The 24741-nt window shown below is 50.9% G+C and overlaps 1 protein-coding gene across 1 annotated transcript in view; it reads right to left on the reverse strand.

Moving 5' to 3' along the window:
• Positions 1 to 24741, reverse strand: part of LOC148506426 (immunoglobulin superfamily member 3-like) — a 60333-nt gene that overhangs the window by 31364 nt on the left and 4228 nt on the right. Inside the window, exons 2-5 of the mRNA XM_088446790.1 lie at positions 20440 to 20817; positions 13391 to 13801; positions 7902 to 8267; positions 6361 to 6756 (exon numbers count right to left, since the gene is read on the reverse strand). Coding sequence (XP_088302916.1) covers positions 6361 to 6756; positions 7902 to 8267; positions 13391 to 13801; positions 20440 to 20817 — 1551 coding nt within the window. The remainder of the gene's footprint in view (positions 1 to 6360; positions 6757 to 7901; positions 8268 to 13390; positions 13802 to 20439; positions 20818 to 24741) is intronic.

The following is a 24741-nucleotide window of genomic DNA, read 5'->3' on the forward strand; positions in this document are numbered from 1 at the left end:
GTCATCCTTAGTGTCAGTTATGTGATGGGGACAGGGATGTGCTGACCTATCATCCTTAGGGTCAGTTATGTGGTGAGGACAGGGATGTGCTGACCTGTCACCCTTAGGGTCAGTTATGTGATGGGGACAGGGATGTGCTGAGCTGTCATCCTTAGGGTCAGTTATGTGATGAGGACGGGGATGTGCTGAGCTGTCATCCTTAGGGTCAGTTATGTGGTGGGGACGGGGATGTGCTGACCTGTCACCCTTAGGGTCAGTTATGTGGTGGGGACGGGGATGTGCTGACCTGTCACCCTTAGGATCAGTTATGTGGTGAGGACGGGGATGTGCTGACCTGTCACCCTTAGGGTCAGTTATGTGGTGAGGACAGGGATGTGCTGACCTGTCACCCTTAGGGTCAGTTATGTGGTGAGGACAGGGATGTGCTGACCTGTCACCCTTAGGGTCAGTTATGTGGTGAGGACAGGGATGTGCTGACCTGTCACCCTTAGGGTCAGTTATGTGGTGAGGACAGGGATGTGCTGACCTGTCACCCTTAGGGTCAGTTATGTGGTGAGGACAGGGATGTGCTGACCTGTCACCCTTAGGGTCAGTTATGTGGTGAGGACAGGGATGTGCTGACCTGTCACCCTTAGGGTCAGTTATGTGGTGGGGACAGGGATGTGCTGACCTATCATCCTTAGGGTCAGTTATGTGATGGGGACAGGGATGTGCTGACCTGTCATCCTTAGTGTCAGTTATGTGGTGAGGACAGGGATGTGCTGACCTGTCACCCTTAGGGTCAGTTATGTGGTGGGGACAGGGATGTGCTGACCTATCATCCTTAGGGTCAGTTATGTGATGGGGACAGGGATGTGCTGACCTGTCACCCTTAGTGTCAGTTATGTGGTGAGGACAGGGATGTGCTGACCTGTCACCCTTAGGGTCAGTTATGTGGTGAGGACAGGGATGTGATGACCTGTCATCCTTAGGGTCAGTTATGTGGTGAGGACAGGGATGTGCTGACCTGTCATCCTTAGGGTCAGTTATGTGATGGGGACAGGGATGTGCTGACCTGTCATCCTTAGGGTCAGTTATGTGGTGGGGACAGGGATGTGCTGACCTGTCACCCTTAGGGTCAGTTATGTGGTGGGGACAGGGATGTGCTGACCTGTCACCCTTAGGATCAGTTATGTGGTGAGGACGGGGATGTGCTGACCTGTCATCCTTAGGGTCAGTTATGTGGTGAGGACAGGGATGTGCTGACCTGTCATCCTTAGGGTCAGTTATGTGATGGGGACAGGGATGTGCTGACCTGTCATCCTTAGGGTCAGTTATGTGGTGAGGACAGGGATGTGATGACCTGTCATCCTTAGGGTCAGTTATGTGGTGAGGACAGGGATGTGCTGACCTGTCACCCTTAGGGTCAGTTATGTGGTGGGGACAGGGATGTGCTGACCTATCATCCTTAGGGTCAGTTATGTGATGGGGACAGGTTTGTGCTTATGTTTGTCCTCATATTTACATTACATTGCCCATACATAATTTGATTTGGTGCTGGACCACCAACCTGAGGAACCCCTGCAAGTGTCCCAAGGGACCCCATGGTGCCATGGCACACAGTTTGGGAACCACTGCGCTAGGTAATTGAAGGCGTTATGTTAATAGTAGTAAGATTTTGGTCTCACACTGACCACCTCCCCCCCACAATGACCTCCTCAACACCCACTGGTTACACACTGACCTCTTCCCCACCCACTGGTTACACACTGACCTCCTCCCCCCTCACACTGACCTCCTCCCCACCCACTGGTTACACACTGACCTCCTCCCCCCTCACACTGACCTCCTCCCCACCCACTGGTTACACACTGACCTCCTCCCCACCCACTGGTTACACACGGACCTCCTCCCCACCCACTGGTTACAAACGGACCTCCTCCCCACCCACTGGTTACACACGGACCTCCTCCCCACCCACTGGTTACACACAGACCTCCTCCCCCCCACACTGACCTCCTCCCCACCCACTGGTTACACACTGACCTCCTCCCCACCCACTGGTTACAAACTGACCTCTCCCCCCCCCCCCACTGGTTACTAACTGACCTCCTCCCCCCCCACTGGTTACACACGGACCTCCACCCCACCACACTGACCTCCTCCCCACCCACTGGTTTCAAACTGACCTCCCCCCCCCCACTGGTTACACACTGACCTCCCCCCCCCACTGGTTACACACGGACCTCCTCCCCCCCCACTGGTTACACACGGGCCTCCTCCCCCCCCACTGGTTACACACGGGCCTCCTCCCCCCCCACTGGTTACACACGGGCCTCCTCCCCCCCCACTGGTTACACACGGCCTCCTCCCCCCCCACTGGTTACACACGGCCTCCTCCCCATCCACTGGTTACACACGGCCTCCTCCCCATCCACTGGTTACACACGGCCTCCTCCCCATCCACTGGTTACACACTGACCTCTTCCCCACCACAATGACCTCCTCCCCACCCACTGGTCACACACTGACCTCCTCCTCCCCCACTGGTCTCACACTGACCTCCTCCCCGCCCACTGGTCTCACACTGACCTCCTCCCCGCCCACTGGTCTCACACTGACCTCCTCCCCGCCCACTGGTCTCACACTGACCTCCTCCCCGCCCACTGGTCTCACACTGACCTCCCCCCCGCCCACTGGTCTCACACTGACCTCCTCCCCGCCCACTGGTCTCACACTGACCTCCTCCTTGCCCACTGGTCTCACACTGTCCTCTCTCCTCCCATACTGGTCTCGCCTCCCCCCCATACTGGTCTCACCTCCCCCCCTCCCCTCCCCCCCATACTGGTCTCACCTCCCCCCCTCCCCCCCCTCCCCCCCATACTGGTCTCACCTCCCCCCCCTCCCCCCCCTCCCCCCCATACTGGTCTCACCTCCCCCCCTCCCCCCCATACTGGTCTCACCTCCCCCCCCTCCCCCCCATACTGGTCTCACCTTCCCCCTCCCCCCCATACTGGTCTCACCTTCCCCCTCCCCCCTCCCCCCCATACTGGTCTCACCTTCCCCCTCCCCCCCATACTGGTCTCACCTCCCCCCCTCCCCCCCATACTGGTCTCACCTTCCCCCTCAAACCCATACTGGTCTTGCCTCCCCCCCATACCGGTCTCACCTCCCCCCCCCCCCATACTGGTCTCGCCTCCCCCCCTTCCCCCCATACTGGTCTTGCCTCCCCCCCCTCCCCCCCATACTGGTCTCACCTTCCCCCTCTACTGGTCTCACCTTCCCCCCCCCTCCCCCCCATACTGGTCTCACACTGACATACACTTGAAGTTTGAGGTTTTGCAGCTCGGAGATTGTGACATGTTAGAAGCTTGTGGTCTGTGTAATGTGTTTCCTGTCTGCTCCTCCAGACACAGCACAAGCTCTACGTCTGCAGAGCCACAGAGCTGGCAGTCTGACAGCACAAGCGGCACACACGGACATCCCTGGCACATTCGGCGGCGCGGATGCACACACGGGAAGGAGTTTGTAGCAGTGTTTGCAGAGACGGGCAATCGCCATTAGACGCTGTTACGAGCGCTTCTGCGTGCGACTCAATCATGGTGCCGGGATCCTACTAGACTAGCAGAGTACACGGCTCAGCAGCCGGGATAGGGGGGAGATAGGGCTGTATATATGGTGATAGTACGGCAAACACCCCGGCAAATGTTCCATTGTACAAGACCTGGAATTACAGATAGAGCTTCGTGCGAAGAACCCTGATATGTGCTTATTACCATCCACTTTGCCTAAATGATTCCAATCTGCCTAATGTACCAGGAGTGCCACAGGCTGCACCAAGCATTTATGTAGGTAATAGAGACCCGGTACCCTGACAATTTCTGCACCTAAGTCCACACTGATATTGGAGGAGGACACGGTACATGGTAACACGCTTACTACACGGAGGATGACGATGGCACTTACCTAGGGATATGACACTGATATAGGAGGAGGACACGGTACATGGTAACACGCTTACTACACGGAGGATGACGATGGCACTTACCTAGGGATATGACACTGATATAGGAGGAGGACACGGTACATGGTAACACGCTTACTACACGGAGGATGACGATGGCACTTACCTAGGGTTATGGCACTGATATAGGAGGAGGACACGGTACATGGTAACACACTTACTACATGGAGGATGACGATGGCACTTACCTAGGGGTATGACACTGATATAGAGGGAGGACACGGTGCATGGTAACACGGTTACTACACGGAGGATGACGATGGTACTTACCTAGGGGTATGACACTGATATAGGGGGACACGGTACAATGTAACACGCTTACTACAAGGAGGATGACGATGGCACTTACCTAGGGATATGACACTGATATAGGAGGAGGACACGGTACATGGTAACACGCTTACTACACGGAGGATAACGATGGTACTTACCTAGGGGTATGACACTGATATAGGGGGAGGACACGGTACATGGTAACACGCTTACTACACGGAGGATGACGATGGTACTTACCTAGGGGTATGACACTGATATAGGGGGACACGCTACATGGTAACACGCTTACTACACGGAGGATGACGATGGTACTTACCTAGGGGTATGATACTGATATAGGGGGAGGACACGGTACATGGTAACACGCTTACTACACGGAGGATGACGATGGCGTTTACCTAGGGATATGACACTGATATAGGAGGAGGACACGGTACATGGTAACACGCTTACTACACGGAGGATGACGATGGTACTTACCTAGGGGTATGGCACTGATATAGGAGGAGAACACGGTACATGGTAACACGCTTACTACACGGAGGATGACGATGGCACTTACCTAGGGATATGACACGGATATAGGAGGAGGACACGGTACATGGTAACACGCTTACTACACGGAGGATGACGATGGCACTTACCTAGGGGTATGACACTGATATAGGGGGAGGACACGGTACATGGTAACACGCTTACTACACGGAGGATGACGATGGTACTTACCTAGGGGTATGGCACTGATATAGGAGGAGGACACGGTACATGGTAACACGCTTACTACACGGAGGATGACGATGGTACTTACCTAGGGGTATGACACTGATATAGGGGGAGGACACGGTACATGGTAACACGCTTACTACACAGAGGATGACGATGGTACTTACCTAGGGGTATGACACGGTACATGGTAACACACTTACTACACGGAGGATGACGATGGCACTTACCTAGGGATATGACACTGATATAGGAGGACGACACGGTCCATGGTAACACGCTTACTACACGGAGGATGACGATGGTACTTACCTAGGGGTATGACACTGATATAGGGGGAGGACACGGTACATGGTAACACGCTTACTACACGGAGGATGATGATCGCACTTACCTAGGGGTATGACACTGATATAGGGGGAGGACACGGTACATGGTAACACGCTTACTACACAGAGGATGACGATGGTACTTACCTAGGGGTATGACACTGATATAGGGGGAGGACACGGTACATGGTAACACACTTACTACACGGAGGATGATGATGGCACTTACCTAGGGATATGACACTGATATAGGAGGACGACACGGTACATGGTAACACGCTTACTACACGGAGGATGACGATGGTACTTACCTAGGGGTATGACACTGATATAGGGGGAGGACACGGTACATGGTAACACGCTTACTACACGGAGGATGATGATCGCACTTACCTAGGGGTATGACACTGATATAGGGGGAGGACACGGTACATGGTAACACGCTTACTACACGGAGGATGACGATGGTACTTACCTAGGGGTATGACACTGATATAGGAGGAGGACACGGTACATGGTAACAGGCTTACTACACGGAGGATGACGATGGTACTTACCTAGGGGTATGACACTGATATAGGAGGATGACATGGTACATGGTAACACGCTTACTACACGGAGGAGGACGATGGTACTTACCTTGGGGTTTGACACTGATATAGGAGGACATGGTACATGGTAACACGCTTACTACACGGAGGAGGACGATGGTACTTACCTAGGGGTTTGACACTGATATAGGAGGACACGGTACATGGTAACACGGAGGATGATGATGGTACTTACCTAGGGGTATGACACTGATATAGGGGGAGGACACGGTACATGGTAACACGCTTACTACACGGAGGATGACGATGGCACTTACCTAGGAGTATGACACTGATATAGGGGGACACGGTACATGGTAACAGGCTTACTACAAGTAGGATGACGATGGTACGTACCTAGGGGTATGACACTGATATAGGGGGAGGACACGGTACATGGTAACACGCTTACTACACGGAGGATGACGATGGCACTTACCTAGGGGTATGACATTGACTTGCAGGACATTACTCTCATAGGTCACATTCCGCCAGGCGTCCTCCTGTTCCTGTATCCTTTCCCGCACGCGGCAGATGAAATTTCCGCCATCGCTTTGCGTTACTCTGTCCAATCTCAGGAAGAAGTGCCCCGACCTCTCCCTCTGCGCCCCTAGATGCCCTCTCTGGTACCTCTGCACATAGTCCTGTGCCACCTGCAACTCTCCATCAGCCTGTAACGATGCCATCTCCACCCACTGATCCGCTGACTCCATCCTAAACCATCCCAGAGACATCCACATGGGAGGTCCGGACACCACACATTGGTACTTAACAGAGTTCCCTTCATAGACCTCCGAAACATCAGTGCTGAGTATGAGCTGCCGGCTGCGGGGAGCTGGGGAAATAAGAGAGAACATATGATACATAATGTACAATATATCACCGGTGGGAGCGTTGTATCTCTCTGTGTAGTGTTATTGCTGGAATCTTTCATCTTTTCCCATTTCTAGCCGGGCAGCTGGTCTGGCAGTGGATGGGCAGAGCTTGGTCTGGCAGTGGATGGGCAGAGCTTGGTCTGGCAGTGGATGGGCAGAGCTTGGTCTGGCAGTGGATGGGTAGAGCTTGGCCTGGCAGTGGATGGGTAGAGCTTGGCCTGGCAGTGGATGGGTAGAGCTTGGCCTGGCAGTGGATGGGTAGAGCTTGGCCTGGCAGTGGATGGGTAGAGCTTGGCCTGGCAGTGGATGGGCAGCTTGGCCTGGCAGTGGATGGGCAGCTTGGCCTGGCAGTGGATGGGCAGCTTGGCCTGGCAGTGGATGGGCAGCTTGGCCTGGCAGTGGATGGGCAGCTTGGCCTGGCAGTGGATGGGCAGCTTGGTCTGGCAGTGGATGGGCAGCTTGGTCTGGCAGTGGATGGGCAGCTTGGTCTGGCAGTGTACAGGTCAGGTGCTCTGCGCTATATGTCAGTGTACAGGTCAGGTGCTCTACGCTATATGTCAGTGTACAGGTCAGGTGCTCTGTGCTATATGTCAGGTGCTCTGCGCTATATGTCAGTGTACAGGTCAGGTGCTCTGCGCTATATGTCAGTGTACAGGTCAGGTGCTCTGCGCTATATGTCAGTGTACAGGTCAGGTGCTCTGCGCTATATGTCAGTGTACAGGTCAGGTGCTCTGCGCTATATGTCAGTGTACAGGTCAGGTGCTCTGCGCTATATGTCAGTGTACAGGTCAGGTGCTCTGCGCTATATGTATAGAGGTTTCCTGCAGGACGTATGAGCGTGTGGGTATCTGGCACTTCTGTGTCTCAGATGCAGCAAATATAGAATAAATGCTGCTCTTCTCATAAAATACAATGTTATTCTGCATGGAGATAAAGCGGTTTCTGCATATAATTGTCCCTGCGGAGAGGAAGAGGAGCACAGGGGGTTGGGGTCTAACACACACACCCAGATATGTCAGATGCCGGCACTGCTGTATATTTATATATACTGTATATATAATAGGGGCAGCTCTGGCGGGCAATACAGCGCAGTTATAATACTCACCGGCTGCTTCCACAGTCACAGATATGGGTTTGGAATTCTGCCTCCTGTCGGACCCCTCCTCAGTAACCACACACATGTATGAGCCCCCGTCCTGGGACTGCGCCCAATTCATCCTCAATACCCAGGTCTGCTGGTCTCTCCTTCCCGCTGACAGCTGCCACTTTGCAGCCCGGGCGCTGTACACATCCATGAACCTGGTGATGCCAGATGTCTCCCAGGTCACCGCCACCTCATTATTGAATAGCCAGGAGACATGGAAGCGGCTGCGGGCAGGATTCTGACGGGTGACAGAACAGGTGACCTCCAGGGGACTCCCAGCGCTGAGAGTCGTGTCTGTAGCTTGTATCCGTACCTCATATTCTCCACCTGAAATGACATTTATATCCCCAGCCATTGTCTGTCACTGGTCTTTCATGTACACACTTACCCTCCACGTCTGACACCCTCACACTACACACACCCTCCACGTCTGACACCCTCACACTACACACTTACCCTCCACGTCTGACACCCTCACACTACACACTTACCCTCAACGTCCGACACCCTCACACTACACACTTACCCTCCACGTCCGACACCCTCACACTACACACTTACCCTCCACGTCTGACACTCTCACACTGCACACTTACCCTCCACGTCTGACACCCTCACACTACACACTTACCCTCCACTACACACTTACCCTCAACGTCCGACACCCTCACACTGCACACTTACCCTCTACGTCTGACACCCTCACACAACACAGTTACCCTCCACTACACACTTACCCTCCACGTCTGACACCCTCACCCTCCACTATACACTTACCCTCAACGTCCGACACCCTCACACTACACACTTACCCTCCACGTCTGACACCCTCACACTACACACTTACCCTCCACTACACACTTACCCTCAACGTCCGACACCCTCACACTACACACTTACCCTCCACGTCTGACACTCTCACACTACACACTTACCCTCCACGTCCGACACCCTCACACTACACACTTACCCTCCACGTCTGACACCCTCACACTACACACTTACCCTCCACGTCTGACACCCTCACACTACACACTTACCCTCACACTACACACTTACCCTCCACGTCTGACACTCTCACACTACACACTTACCCTCCACGTCTGACACTCTCACACTACACACTTACCCTCCACGTCTGACACTCTCACACTACACACTTACCCTCCACGTCCGACACCCTCACACTACACACTTACCCTCCACGTCTGACACTCTCACACTACACACTTACCCTCCACGTCTGACACTCTCACACTACACACTTACCCTCCACTACACACTTACCCTCAACGTCCGACACCCTCACATTACACACTTACCCTCCACGTCTGACACTCTCACACTACACACTTACCCTCCACGTCTCACACTCTCACACTACACACTTACCCTCCACGTCTCACACTCTCACACTACACACTTACAATCCACGTCCGACACTCTCACACTACACACTTACCCTCCACGTCCGACACCCTCACACTACACACTTACCCTCCACGTCTGACACCCTCACACTACACACTTACCCTCCACGTCTGACACTCTCGCACTACACACTTACCTTCCACGTCTGACACACTCACACTACACACTTACCCTCCACGTCTGACACTCTCGCACTACACACTTACCCTCCACGTCTGACACTCTCGCACTACACACTTACCCTCCACGTCTGACACTCTCACACTACACACTTACCCTCCACGTCTGACACTCTCGCACTACACACTTACCCTCCACGTCTGACACTCTCGCACTACACACTTACCCTCCACGTCTGACACCCTCACACTACACACTTACCCTCCACTACACACTTACCCTCAACGTCAGACACTCTCACACTACACACCTACCCTCCACGTCTGCCACCCTCACACTACACACTTACCCTTCACTACACACTTACCCTCAACGTCCGACACTCTCACACTACACACTTACCCTCCACGTCTGACACACTCACACTACACACTTACCTCCACGTCTGACACCCTCACACTACACACTTACCCTCCACATCACACTTACACTCCACGTCTGACACCCTCACACTACACACTTACCCTCAACGTCCGACACCCTCACACTACACACTTACCCTCCACGTCTGCCACCCTCACACTACACACTTACCCTCCACTACACACTTACCCTCAACGTCCGACACTCACACTACACACTTACCCTCCACGTCTGACACCCTCACACTACACACTTACCCTCCACGTCTGACACCCTCACACTACACACCTACCCTCCACGTCTGACACCCTCACACTACACACTTACCCTCCACGTCTAACACCCTCACACTACACACTTACCCTCCACGTCTGACACTCTCACACTACACACTTACCTTGCACGTCTGACACCCTCACACTACTCGTCTACCCTCCACGTCTGACACCCTCACACTACACACTTACCCTCCACGTCTGACACCCTCACACTACACACCTACCCTCCACGTCTGACACCCTCACACTACACACTTACCCTCGACGTCTGACACCCTCACACTACACACTTACCCTCCACGTCTGACACCCTCACACTACACACTTAACCTCCACGTCTAACACCCTCACACTACACACTTACCCTCAACGTCCGACACCCTCACACTACACACTTACCCTCCACGTCTGACACTCTCGCACTACACACTTACCCTCCACGTCTGACACTCTCACACTACACACTTACCCTCCACGTCTGACACTCTCGCACTACACACTTACCCTCCACGTCTGACACCCTCACACTACACACTTACCCTCCACTACATACTTACCCTCAACGTCCGACACTCTCACACTACACACCTACCCTCCACGTCTGCCACCCTCACACTACACACTTACCCTCCACTACACACTTACCCTCAACGTCCGACACTCACACTACACAATTACCCTCCACGTCTGACACCCTCACACTACACACTTACCCTCCACGTCTGACACCCTCACACTACACACTTACCCTCCACGTCTAACACCCTCACACTACACACACCCTCCACGTCTGACACTCTCACACTACACACTTACCCTCCACGTCCGACACTCTCACACTACACACTTACCCTCCACGTCTGACACCCTCACACTACACACTTACCCTCCACTACATACTTACCCTCAACATCCGACACTCTCACACTACACACCTACCCTCCACGTCTGCCACCCTCACACTACACACTTACCCTCCACTACACACTTACCCTCAACGTCCGACACTCACACTACACACTTACCCTCCACGTCTGACACCCTCACACTACACACTTACCCTCCACGTCTAACACCCTCACACTACACACACCCTCCACGTCTGACACTCTCACACTACACACTTACCCTCCACGTCTGACACTCTCACACTACACATTTACCCTCCACGTCTGACATTCACACTACACACTTACCCTCCACGTCTGACACTCTCACACTACACACTTACCCTCCACGTCTGACACCCTCACACTACACACTTACCCTCCACGTCACACTTACCCTCTACTACACACTTACCCTCCACGTCTGACACCCTCACACTACACACTTACCCTCCACTACACACTTACCCTCAACGTCCGACACCCTCACACTACACACTTACCCTCCACGTCTGACACCCTCACACTACACACTTACCCTTCATGTCTGACACCCTCACACTACACACTTACCCTCCACTACACACTTACCCTCCACGTCCGACACTCTCACACTACACACTTACTCTCCACGTCTGACACCCTCCACGTCTGACACCCTCACACTACACACTTACCCTCCACGTCTGACACCCTCACACTACACACTTACCCTCCACGTCTGACACCCTCACACTACACACTTACCCTCCACGTCACACTTACCCTCTACTACACACTTACCCTCCACGTCTGACACCCTCACACTACACACTTACCCTCCACTACACACTTACCCTCAACGTCCGACACTCTCACACTACACACTTACCCTCCACGTCTGACACCCTCACACTACACACTTACCGTCCACGTCTGACACCCTCACACTACACACTTACCCTCCACGTCTGACACTCTCACACTACACACTTACCCTCAACGTCCGACACCGTCACACTACACACTTACCCTCCACGTCTGACACTCTCACACTACACACTTACCCTCCACTACACACTTACCCTCAACGTCTGACACCCTCACACTACACACTTACCCTCCACGTCTGACACTCTCACACTACACACTTACCTTGCACGTCTGACACCCTCACACTACACACCTACCCTCCACGTCTGACACCCTCACACTACACACTTACCCTCCACGTCTGACACCCTCACACTACACACTTACCCTCCACGTCTGACACCCTCACACTACACACTTACCCTTCATGTCTGACACCCTCACACTACACACTTACCCTCCACTACACACTTACCCTCCACGTCTGACACCCTCACACTACACACTTACCCTCCACGTCACACTTACCCTCTACTACACACTTACCCTCCACGTCTGACACCCTCACACTACACACTTACCCTCCACTACACACTTACCCTCCACGTCCGACACCCTCACACTACACACTTACCCTCCACGTCTGACACCCTCACACTACACACTTACCCTCCACGTCTGACACTCTCACACTACACACTTACCTTGCACGTCTAACACCCTCACACTACACACTTACCCTCCACGTCACACTTACCCTCTACTACACACTTACCCTCCACGACTGACAACCTCACACTACACACTTACCCTCCACTACACACTTACCCTCAACGTCCGACACCCTCACACTACACACTTACCCTCCACGTCTGACACTCTCACACTACACACTTACCCTCCACGTCTGACACCCTCACACTACACACTTACCCTCCACGTCACACTTACCCTCTACTACACACTTACCCTCCACGACTGACAACCTCACACTACACACTTACCCTCCACTACACACTTACCCTCCACGTCACACTTACCCTCTACTACACACTTACCCTCCACGTCTGACACCCTCACACTACACACTTACCCTCCACTACACACTTACCCTCAACGTCCGACACCCTCACACTACACACTTACCCTCCACGTCTGACACCCTCACACTACACACTTACCCTCCACGTCTGACACCCTCACACTACACACTTACCCTCCACATCTGATACTCTCACACTACACACTTACCCTCCACGTCTGACACTCTCACACTACACACTTACCTTGCACGTCTGACACTCTAACACTACACACTTACCCTCCACGTCTGACACCCTCACACTACACACACCCTCCACGGCTGACACTCTCACACTACACACTTACCCTCCACGTCTGACACTCTCACACTACACACTTACCCTCCACGGCTGACACCCTCACACTACACACTTACCACCCACAGCTGACACCTTGACACTGACTTTCTCTGACTGCTTCTCTGTGATTTTTGTCCATGTTTTATCAGGATCCTGAATCCACTCAGATCCCCGGCAGTAGATCTCTCCCTGGTCTGACAAGCGGAGTGCTCGGATGGACAGTCTGTAGGTGGCATCGTTCAGCTTGTCCATCCGTATATCGCCAGAGGTAAATCTCTCCATGTAGTCTGCTCCAGGAAGAAGAACAAAATCCTGGGACAGGGACAGGATCTCCTTACTGTCCTGGTCAGTGGTAAGAAGCCATGTGACCGAGAGGTGGGTGTGCTGGGGGGAGGCCTTGGATACCTGACAGGTGAGATCCAAAGAGGCTCCTTCTGTCATCTCCAGGGCCTGGTGGACCATTGTGACCATGAGAGAGTCTGGCATAACTGGTGGGAAGAGGAGCAGTGTTAGACAAGCAGCACCCTCACCTGCTACTGGTTAGTGTTGGGATGAGGACCCCACTGACTGAGTAACCGGCTATTGTCTAGGTGCAGGAATGATGCCTGGTACTACATAGCAGTGACGATACTCTCTTATACTCAGGGAGCTCTGGATTTATTGTCAGGCTGGAGAGTATTATTATTAGTCTCTTCTTATAACTTAGAGCATGTAGGGTATTAGAAGTGACAGGAATGTATATGACCGTAGAGCCACTTGAGGCCACAGGCAAATCACTTACCTGTATACAGCCCTCTCCCGCTCTCCTGTATACAGCCCCCCCGCTCTCCTGTATACAGCCTACCCCCGCTCTCCTGTATACAGCCTACCCCCGCTCTCCTGTATACAGCCTACCCCCGCTCTCCTGTATACAGCCTACCCCCGCTCTCCTGTATACAGCCTACCCCCGCTCTCCTGTATACAGCCTACCCCCGCTCTCCTGTATACAGCCTACCCCCGCTCTCCTGTATACAGCCTACCCCCGCTCTCCTGTATACAGCCTACCCCCGCTCTCCTGTATACAGCCTACCCCCGCTCTCCTGTACACAGCCTACCCCCGCTCTCCTGTACACAGCCTACCCCCGCTCTCCTGTACACAGCCTACCCCTGCTCTCCTGTACACAGCCTACCCCCGCTCTCCTGTACACAGCCTACCCCCGCTCTCCTGTACACAGCCTACCCCCGCTCTCCTGTACACAGCCTACCCCCGCTCTCCTGTATACAGCCCCCCCTCGCACTCCTGCATACAGCCCCCCCCGCTCTCCTGCATACAGCCCCCCCCGCTCTCCTGCATACAGCCCCCCCCGCTCTCCTGCATACAGCCCTCCCCCGCTCTCCTGCATACAGCCCTCCCCCGCTCTCCTGCATACAGCCCTCCCCCGCTCTCCTGCATACAGCCCTCCCCCGCTCTCCTGCATACAGCCCTCCCCCGCTCTCCTGCATACAGCCCTCCCCCGCTCTCCTGCATACAGCCCTCCCCCGCTCTCCTGCATACAGCCCTCCCCCGCTCTCCTGCATACAGCCCTCCCCCGCTCTCCTGCATACAGCCCTCCCCCGCTCTCCTGCATACAGCCCTCCCCCGCTCTCCTGCATACAGCCCTCCCCAGCTCTCCTGCATACAGCCCTCCCCAGCTCTCCTGCATACAGCCCTCCCCCGCTCTCCACACTAGGTTGCTGGTGCAGCTCCCCTTTCTTACTGGTGTATAAAATAATGCTGTATAAAGTTATGTTATGCAAAAAATTATATCCTGGCATAGTCTCTGCTATACAATTACAAATAGTGTATACTACCAAAGTAATAATACAATGAGGGGAGATAGATCAAAGCTTGGAGAGAGAGAGAAAGTACCAACCAATCAGCTCCTGCCATGTTACAGGCTGTGTTTGAAAGATGACAGTTAAGAACTGATTGGTTGGTACTTGATCCCTCCCCAAGCTTTAATACATCTGCCCCTGAGTCTGTGACACTTTCTCCTATACTCAGTTACCCTGCAGTATTACATCTCCCCCTGAGTCTGTGACACTTTCTCATATACTCAGTTACCCTGCAGTATTACATCTCCCCCTGAGTCTGTGACACTTTCTCATATACTCAGTTACCCTGCAGTATTACATCTCCCCCTGAGTCTGTGACACTTTCTCATATACCCAGTTACCCTGCAGTATTACATCTCCCCCTGAGTCTGTGACACTTTCTCATATACTCAGTTACCCTGCAGTAATACATCTCCCCCTGAGTCTGTGACACTTTCTCATATACCCAGTTACCCTGCAGTATTACATCTCCCCCTGAGTCTGTGACACTTTCTCATACTCAGTTACCCTGCAGTATTACATCTCCCCCTGAGTCTGTGACACTTTCTCATATACTCAGTTACCCTGCAGTATTACATCTCCCCCTGAGTCTGTGACACTTTCTCATATACTCAGTTACCCTGCAGTATTACATCTCCCCCTGAGTCTGTGACACTTTCTCATATACCCAGTTACCCTGCAGTATTACATCTCCCCCTGAGTCTGTGACACTTTCTCATACTCAGTTACCCTGCAGTATTACATCTCCCCCTGAGTCTGTGACACTTTCTCATATACTCAGTTACCCTGCAGTATTACATCTCCCCCTGAGTCTGTGACACTTTCTCATACTCAGTTACCCTGCAGTATTACATCTCCCCCTGAGTCTGTGACACTTTCTCATATACTCAGTTACCCTGCAGTATTACATCTCCCCCTGAGTCTGTGACACTTTCTCATACTCAGTTACCCTGCAGTATTACATCTCCCCCTGAGTCTGTGACACTTTCTCATACTCAGTTACCCTGCAGTAATACATCTCCCCCTGAGTCTGTGACACTTTCTCATATACCCAGTTACCCTGCAGTATTACATCTCCCCCTGAGTCTGTGACACTTTCTCATATACCCAGTTACCCTGCAGTATTACATCTCCCCCTGAGTCTGTGACACTTTCTCATATACTCAGTTACCCTGCAGTATTACATCTCCCCCTGAGTCTGTGACACTTTCTCCTATACTCAGTTACCCTGCAGTATTACATCTCCCCCTGAGTCTGTGACACTTTCCCATATACTCAGTTACCCTGCAGTATTACATCTCCCCCTGAGTCTGTGACACTTTCTCATATACTCAGTTACCCTGCAGTATTACATCTCCCCCTGAGTCTGTGACACTTTCTCATATACCCAGTTACCCTGCAGTATTACATCTCCCCCTGAGTCTGTGACACTTTCTCATACTCAGTTACCCTGCAGTATTACATCTCCCCCTGAGTCTGTGACACTTTCTCATATACCCAGTTACCCTGCAGTATTACATCTCCCCCTGAGTCTGTGACACTTTCTCATACTCAGTTACCCTGCAGTATTACATCTCCCCCTGAGTCTGTGACACTTTCTCCTATACTCAGTTACCCTGCAGTATTACATCTCCCCCTGAGTCTGTGACACTTTCTCATACTCAGTTACCCTGCAGTATTACATCTCCCCCTGAGTCTGTGACACTTTCCCATATACTCAGTTACCCTGCAGTATTACATCTCCCCCTGAGTCTGTGACACTTTCTCCTATACTCAGTTACCCTGCAGTATTACATCTCCCCCTGAGTCTGTGACACTTTCCCATATACTCAGTTACCCTGCAGTATTACATCTCCCCCTGAGTCTGTGACACTTTCTCATATACCCAGTTACCCTGCAGTATTACATCTCCCCCTGAGTCTGTGACACTTTCTCATATACCCAGTTACCCTGCAGTATTACATCTCCCCCTGAGTCTGTGACACTTTCTCATATACCCAGTTACCCTGCAGTATTACATCTCCCCCTGAGTCTGTGACACTTTCTCATACTCAGTTACCCTGCAGTATTACATCTCCCCCTGAGTCTGACACTTTCTCCTATACTCAGTTACCCTGCAGTATTACATCTCCCCCTGAGTCTGTGACACTTTCTCATACTCAGTTACCCTGCAGTATTACATCTCCCCCTGAGTCTGTGACACTTTCTCCTATACTCAGTTACCCTGCAGTATTACATCTCCCCCTGAGTCTGTGACACTTTCTCATACTCAGTTACCCTGCAGTATTACATCTCCCCCTGAGTCTGTGACACTTTCTCCTATACTCAGTTACCCTGCAGTATTACATCTCCCCCTGAGTCTGTGACACTTTCTCATACTCAGTTACCCTGCAGTATTACATCTCCCCCTGAGTCTGTGACACTTTCTCATACTCAGTTACCCTGCAGTAATACATCTCCCCCTGAGTCTGTGACACTTTCTCATATACTCAGTTACCCTGCAGTATTACATCTCCCCCTGAGTCTGTGACACTTTCTCCTATACTCAGTTACCCTGCAGTATTACATCTCCCCCTGAGTCTGTGACACTTTCTCATACTCAGTTACCCTGCAGTATTACATCTCCCCCTGAGTCTGTGACACTTTCTCCTATACTCAGTTACCCTGCAGTATTACATCTCCCCCTGAGTCTGTGACACTTTCTCCTATACTCAGTTACCCTGCAGTATTACATCTCCCCCTGAGTCTGTGACACTTTCTCATATACCCAGTTACCCTGCAGTATTACATCTCCCCCTGAGTCTGTGACACTTTCTCATATACCCAGTTACCCTGCAGTATTACATCTCCCCCTGAGTCTGTGACACTTTCTCATATACCCAGTTACCCTGCAGTATTACATCTCCCCCTGAGTCTGTGACACTTTCTCATACTCAGTTACCCTGCAGTATTACATCTCCCCCTGAGTCTGACACTTTCTCCTATACTCAGTTACCCTGCAGTATTACATCTCCCCCTGAGTCTGTGACACTTTCTCATACTCAGTTACCCTGCAGTATTACATCTCCCCCTGAGTCTGTGACACTTTCTCCTATACTCAGTTACCCTGCAGTATTACATCTCCCCCTGAGTCTGTGACACTTTCTCATACTCAGTTACCCTGCAGTATTACATCTCCCCCTGAGTCTGTGACACTTTCTCATACTCAGTTACCCTGCAGTATTACATCTCCCCCTGAGTCTGTGACACTTTCTCATACTCAGTTACCCTGCAGTATTACATCTCCCCCTGAGTCTGTGACACTTTCTCATATACTCAGTTACCCTGCAGTATTACATCTCCCCCTGAGTCTGTGACACTTTCCCATATACTCAGTTACCCTGCAGTATTACATCTCCCCCTGAGTCTGTGACACTTTCTCCTATACTCAGTTACCCTGCAGTATTACATCTCCCCCTGAGTCTGTGACACTTTCTCATACTCAGTTACCCTGCAGTATTACATCTCCCCCTGAGTCTGTGACACTTTCTCATACTCAGTTACCCTGCAGTAATACATCTCCCCCTGAGTCTGTGACACTTTCTCATATACTCAGTTACCCTGCAGTATTACATCTCCCCCTGAGTCTGTGACACTTTCTCCTATACTCAGTTACCCTGCAGTATTACATCTCCCCCTGAGTCTGTGACACTTTCTCATATACCCAGTTACCCTGCAGTATTACATCTCCCCCTGAGTCTGTGACACTTTCTCATATACCCAGTTACCCTGCAGTATTACATCTCCCCCTGAGTCTGTGACACTTTCTCATATACCCAGTTACCCTGCAGTATTACATCTCCCCCTGAGTCTGTGACACTTTCTCATACTCAGTTACCCTGCAGTATTACATCTCCCCCTGAGTCTGACACTTTCTCCTATACTCAGTTACCCTGCAGTATTACATCTCCCCCTGAGTCTGTGACACTTTCTCATACTCAGTTACCCTGCAGTATTACATCTCCCCCTGAGTCTGTGACACTTTCTCCTATACTCAGTTACCCTGCAGTATTACATCTCCCCCTGAGTCTGTGACACTTTCTCATACTCAGTTACCCTGCAGTATTACATCTCCCCCTGAGTCTGTGACACTTTCTCATACTCAGTTACCCTGCAGTATTACATCTCCCCCTGAGTCTGTGACACTTTCTCATACTCAGTTACCCTGCAGTATTACATCTCCCCCTGAGTCTGTGACACTTTCTCATATACTCAGTTACCCTGCAGTATTACATCTCCCCCTGAGTCTGTGACACTTTCCCATATACTCAGTTACCCTGCAGTATTACATCTCCCCCTGAGTCTGTGACACTTTCTCCTATACTCAGTTACCCTGCAGTATTACATCTCCCCCTGAGTCTGTGACACTTTCTCATACTCAGTTACCCTGCAGTATTACATCTCCCCCTGAGTCTGTGACACTTTCTCATACTCAGTTACCCTGCAGTAATACATCTCCCCCTGAGTCTGTGACACTTTCTCATATACTCAGTTACCCTGCAGTATTACATCTCCCCCTGAGTCTGTGACACTTTCTCCTATACTCAGTTACCCTGCAGTATTACATCTCCCCCTGAGTCTGTGACACTTTCTCATACTCAGTTACCCTGCAGTATTACATCTCCCCCTGAGTCTGTGACACTTTCTCCTATACTCAGTTACCCTGCAGTATTACATCTCCCCCTGAGTCTGTGACACTTTCTCCTATACTCAGTTACCCTGCAGTATTACATCTCCCCCTGAGTCTGTGACACTTTCTCATACTCAGTTACCCTGCAGTATTACATCTCCCCCTGAGTCTGTGACACTTTCTCCTATACTCAGTTACCCTGCAGTATTACATCTCCCCCTGAGTCTGTGACACTTTCTCCTATACTCAGTTACCCTGCAGTATTACATCTCCCCCTGAGTCTGTGACACTTTCCCATATACTCAGTTACCCTGCAGTATTACATCTCCCCCTGAGTCTGTGACACTTTCTCATATACTCAGTTACCCTGCAGTATTACATCTCCCCCTGAGTCTGTGACACTTTCTCATATACTCAGTTACCCTGCAGTATTACATCTCCCCCTGAGTCTGTGACACTTTCTCCTATACTCAGTTACCCTGCAGTATTACATCTCCCCCTGAGTCTGTGACACTTTCTCATATACTCAGTTACCCTGCAATGTGTTTACCATAGAGGTATTAATGCTATAACATGATTTGTTTGCTCCCCCTGGCATCTTACCGCTCAGGTTCATCTTGGCGCTGTAGCTGCCGTGGTAGGTGGGGTCGGTGTTGGGCGTGTGACATTCGTACTCTCCGGCGTCTCGTTCCTGCAGCTGGCGGATGTGTAGCAGCGTGTGGTCACCTGACACCCTCTCCACAGATATGTCCGCGCTCTGTACGCGCTGGCTGTATATTGCATAGGAGAAAGAGGGGTCGCCTGTGCCCACCACCTGCACCTCTCTGTCAGGGGCGGACGGCAGGTAGACGGAGTAGCGAAAGTTTTGCTCGGAAGGGCCCTGGTAGCCCCTCACCTTGCACCAGATAGTAATGTGGGAGCCCACGGTACGGTACAGGGGCCCCTGCTGGACGATCACCTGCCGCTGGGCCCAGGACACACCTGTGAGGGGAAACACATACAGTATGTTCATTATATCCTGTGCCCAGCACAATTTACATATTGCCCCATCAGAACGCCCTGGGAAATGGATCCAAATTGAGTATATTATAGGGAAATCACAGACTTTATACTGAGTCACTTACCTAAGGCCCCTCACAATGAGCCCCAACAAGACTAAACCGTAATCCGCAGTCTGCGCTATCCGGGGCAGTTTTACTGACAGGGACTATGACCTGGGCCAGGACAATGTTAGACCTTAGATGCTACATGTGTTCTCACCCACCTGTCAGTCCTGCGCCATATGGTGCGACTTGGACGCTCTGCCACGGGTAGCGATTCTCAGACTTTCATACCTATATCTTAATTTAGTGACTGTGTGGCATCGTAGTCGCATACAAAGTGACTTATAATGTACAGAGCACTATGGAGTTGGTATAAAGTGTCAGATTAAGCTGAACGCTGCGTGGCGGACACAAGGCGCGGCTTACTCCTCTTGGTCCCCAGTTTTTTCCCAGGTTGGCATCAGAGCTGCACGTAATGCCAGCGCCCCGGGTACCCGTGCATTGCACTTTGCTGCATTAGTGTTGCGACTAAGACATATATTCTGTACAAAACTATGTGGCAGGACGCAGGGCGCGGCTTAGCCTCATTTTCTGCGGCACGCCAGGCGGGGCTGTTTGGCACGATGTGAGGAAACGTCAGTGTGGTGTGGTCACATCTCTACCTTTCAGAAGTTTTTTCAAAGTTAAAAAGAACGTGCTTTATAACCCTCAAAGAATATTAGTAATAAAACTGTCCGACAAGAAGGGGGGCAATGTAATTGGGGATATCAGCACAGTAATAAAACTGACAAGAAGGGGGGACAATGTAATTGGGGATATCAGCACAGTAATAAAACTGACAAGAAGGGGGGACAATGTAATTGGGGATATCAGCACAGCAATAAAACTGACAAGAAGGGGGGACAATGTAATTGGGGATATCAGCACAGTAATAAAACTGACAAGAAGGGGGGGGGGCAATGTAATCGGGGATATCAGCCCAGTAATAAAACTGACAAGAAGGGGGGGGCAATGTAATTGGAGATATCAGCACAGTAATAAAACGGACAAGAAGGGGGGGGCAATGTAATTGGGGATATCAGCACAGTAATAAAACGGACAAGAAGGGGGGGACAATGTAATTGGGGATATCAGCACAGTAATAAAACGGACAAGAAGGGGGGGGCAATGTAATTGGGGATATCAGCACAGTAATAAAACGGACAAGAAGGGGGGGGGCAATGTAATTGGGGATATCAGCACAGTAATAAAACTGACAAGAAGGGGGGACAATGTAATTGGGGATATCAGCACAGTAATAACACTGACAAGAAGGGGGGACAATGTAATTGGGGATATCAGCACAGTAATAAACCTGACAAGAAGGGGGGACAATGTAATTGGAGATATATCAGCACAGTAATAAAACTGACAAGAAGGGGGGGGGGGCAATGTAATTGGGGATATCAGCACAGTAATAAAACTGACAAGAAGGGGGGGCAATGTAATTGGGGATATATCAGCACAGTAATAACACTGACAAGAAGGGGGGGGGCAATGTAATTGGGGATATTAGCACTTATTTTAAGAATTCCCTAAATTTATTGGCAGGTAGCAACATTCTGCTCACTCTCCATAGCCCTGTAGCTGAATTCTATGGTGTAAGGATGGGGTAATGGTCAGCATTACCGCCTCACAGTACTGGGTCTCATTGCCACCACAAGCCTAACTGTGTGGAGTTTATATATTCTCCCCGTGCTTCCGTTTGTTTCTTCTGGGTATTCCTGTTTCCTCCCAACCTCCAAAAATATACTGGAAGGTTAACTATCGTCTGACAAAAATGACCCCCAGTGTGTCTGTGATTGGCCAAATATTCTCGCGCTGCAGATTATGCGCGCTATATAAATAAGTGATAATAATAGGGTTGCTATAATATCCCTCTAATCAGGGACACATGTAAATTACACAGGTTCTGTGGCTGATTAAAACCAGGTGAAACACAGACTTGTACTGTGCAGCCACAGAAGCTGGTTTGGCACCAAATGGGGTTCCGGAGACATTGGAGAGGAAGCGGAGCCAGGAGGCTGACTGGGCATTCGCAGATAGCCCTGCATGGGCGTCTGGCTGCCGGAATGAGGCCATTGAGGAGACAGGGCAGTGACACTGTTGCAGCTGGAGAGTGGGCTGCAGTGAGAGGCACGAGGCACATCGGCTGTGCAGAGAGTGGCGAGGAGCGGACGCTGACCCCTTGGGGGAGCCAGGCCACCATCTACAACGCTGCAAGCTAGTCCCTGAGCTGAGACAGAGTCTCCGGTTCTGGGTGAACGTTAGGGGGTGACTATAACGTTAATGTTCTGAGTTCAGCATAGAAAAGTGACTTGTCCATAGTTACATGTATCCGCTGGGGTCCATCACGGAGTTGTGGACGGTATTAGAGTACTTATCGATAGCAAAGTATTTTCTCTGAAGACAGAAGCGATCATCGTATTGTATAGCCCAGTAATAAAGATTAGTAACAGTAACTGCTCCAGAGATCGAACGTGGTGCATTGCTATCCAAAAGCCTGAATTACTATTCATCATTACATGTGCGCCAACGCCAGTGACACCCAGCGTTACTAGTCTGTCCCCATATATCTAATGCTGCATGTCTGTGCGTGAGGCTGTGTTTATCCCGATGTGTGTACAGTAGGTGATCTGTGGGAGATTAAGGGATTTGGGGGCCTATGTATCAAAGCTTGATGTGAGATATAAATCAGCAACCAATCTGCTTCTAACTTACAGGTTATAGGCTGGGTTTGAAAATTGACAGTTAGCAGCTGATTGGTTAATACTTTTTCTCTCATCAAGCTTTGATACATAGGCCCCCTGGGCGGATGTGTCTGGAACACGGTTGGTAGAATAATAGTATTATTCTGTGGGAAACTTATAATGGTTCATAGTGTTAAAGTATCTAATTGGAGTGGAAAGTTTATTGATTACAGTGAGGATTCTTTCAATCTTACATTTTTTGTTTATATTCTTTGATATTTTATCTTTTATATTGTGCAAGATCTTTATTATTCAAATTCTAGGCAATTTATCGATGTTTTGTGATGATCCATACTCCAAAGCTCATATTTTGTATCAATTATCAATAGATCATGGTTTTCCATGTTATTAAACATCCAACTTTATCATCAGTCTTTTCATGTTTTACTCTGTCCATTCTCTCAGGCCCTATTTATGCCGATATCATTCTACTTCAATTGCTATTATTGCTAATATACAATACCAAGCAGTTGTTAGGGGTCTATGTGCTGGATGTACCAAGCAGTTGTTAGGGGTCTATGTGCTGGATGCACCAAGCAGTTGTATGCCGTTAGGGGTCTATGGGCAGGATGTACAAGCAGTTGTATGCCGTTAGGGGTCTATGGGCAGGATGTACAAGCAGTTGTTAGGGGTCTATGGGCAGGATGTACAAGCAGTTGTATGCTGTTAGGGGTCTATGGGCCGGATGTACAAGCAGTTGTTAGGGGTCTATGTGCTGGATGTACAAGCAGTTGTATGCCGTTAGGGGTCTATGGGCAGGATGTACAAGCAGTTGTATGCTGTTAGGGGTCTATGGGCCGGATGTACAAGCAGTTGTTAGGGGTCTATGTGCTGGATGTACCAAGCAGTTGTTAGGGGTCTATGTGCTGGATGTACCAAGCAGTTGTTAGGGGTCTATGTGCTGGATGTACCAAGCAGTTGTTAGGGGTCTATGTGCTGGATGTACCAAGCAGTTGTTAGGGGTCTATGTGCTGGATGTACCAAGCAGTTGTATGCCGTTAGGGGTCTATGGGCAGGATGTACAAGCAGTTGTATGCCGTTAAGGGTCTATGGGCCGGATGTACAAGCCGTTG

The sequence above is a fragment of the Taudactylus pleione genome, unplaced genomic scaffold, assembly GCF_031769625.1.
Source record: "Taudactylus pleione unplaced genomic scaffold, aTauple2 ptg000405l, whole genome shotgun sequence".
NCBI classification, from domain to species: Eukaryota; Metazoa; Chordata; class Amphibia; order Anura; family Myobatrachidae; genus Taudactylus; species Taudactylus pleione.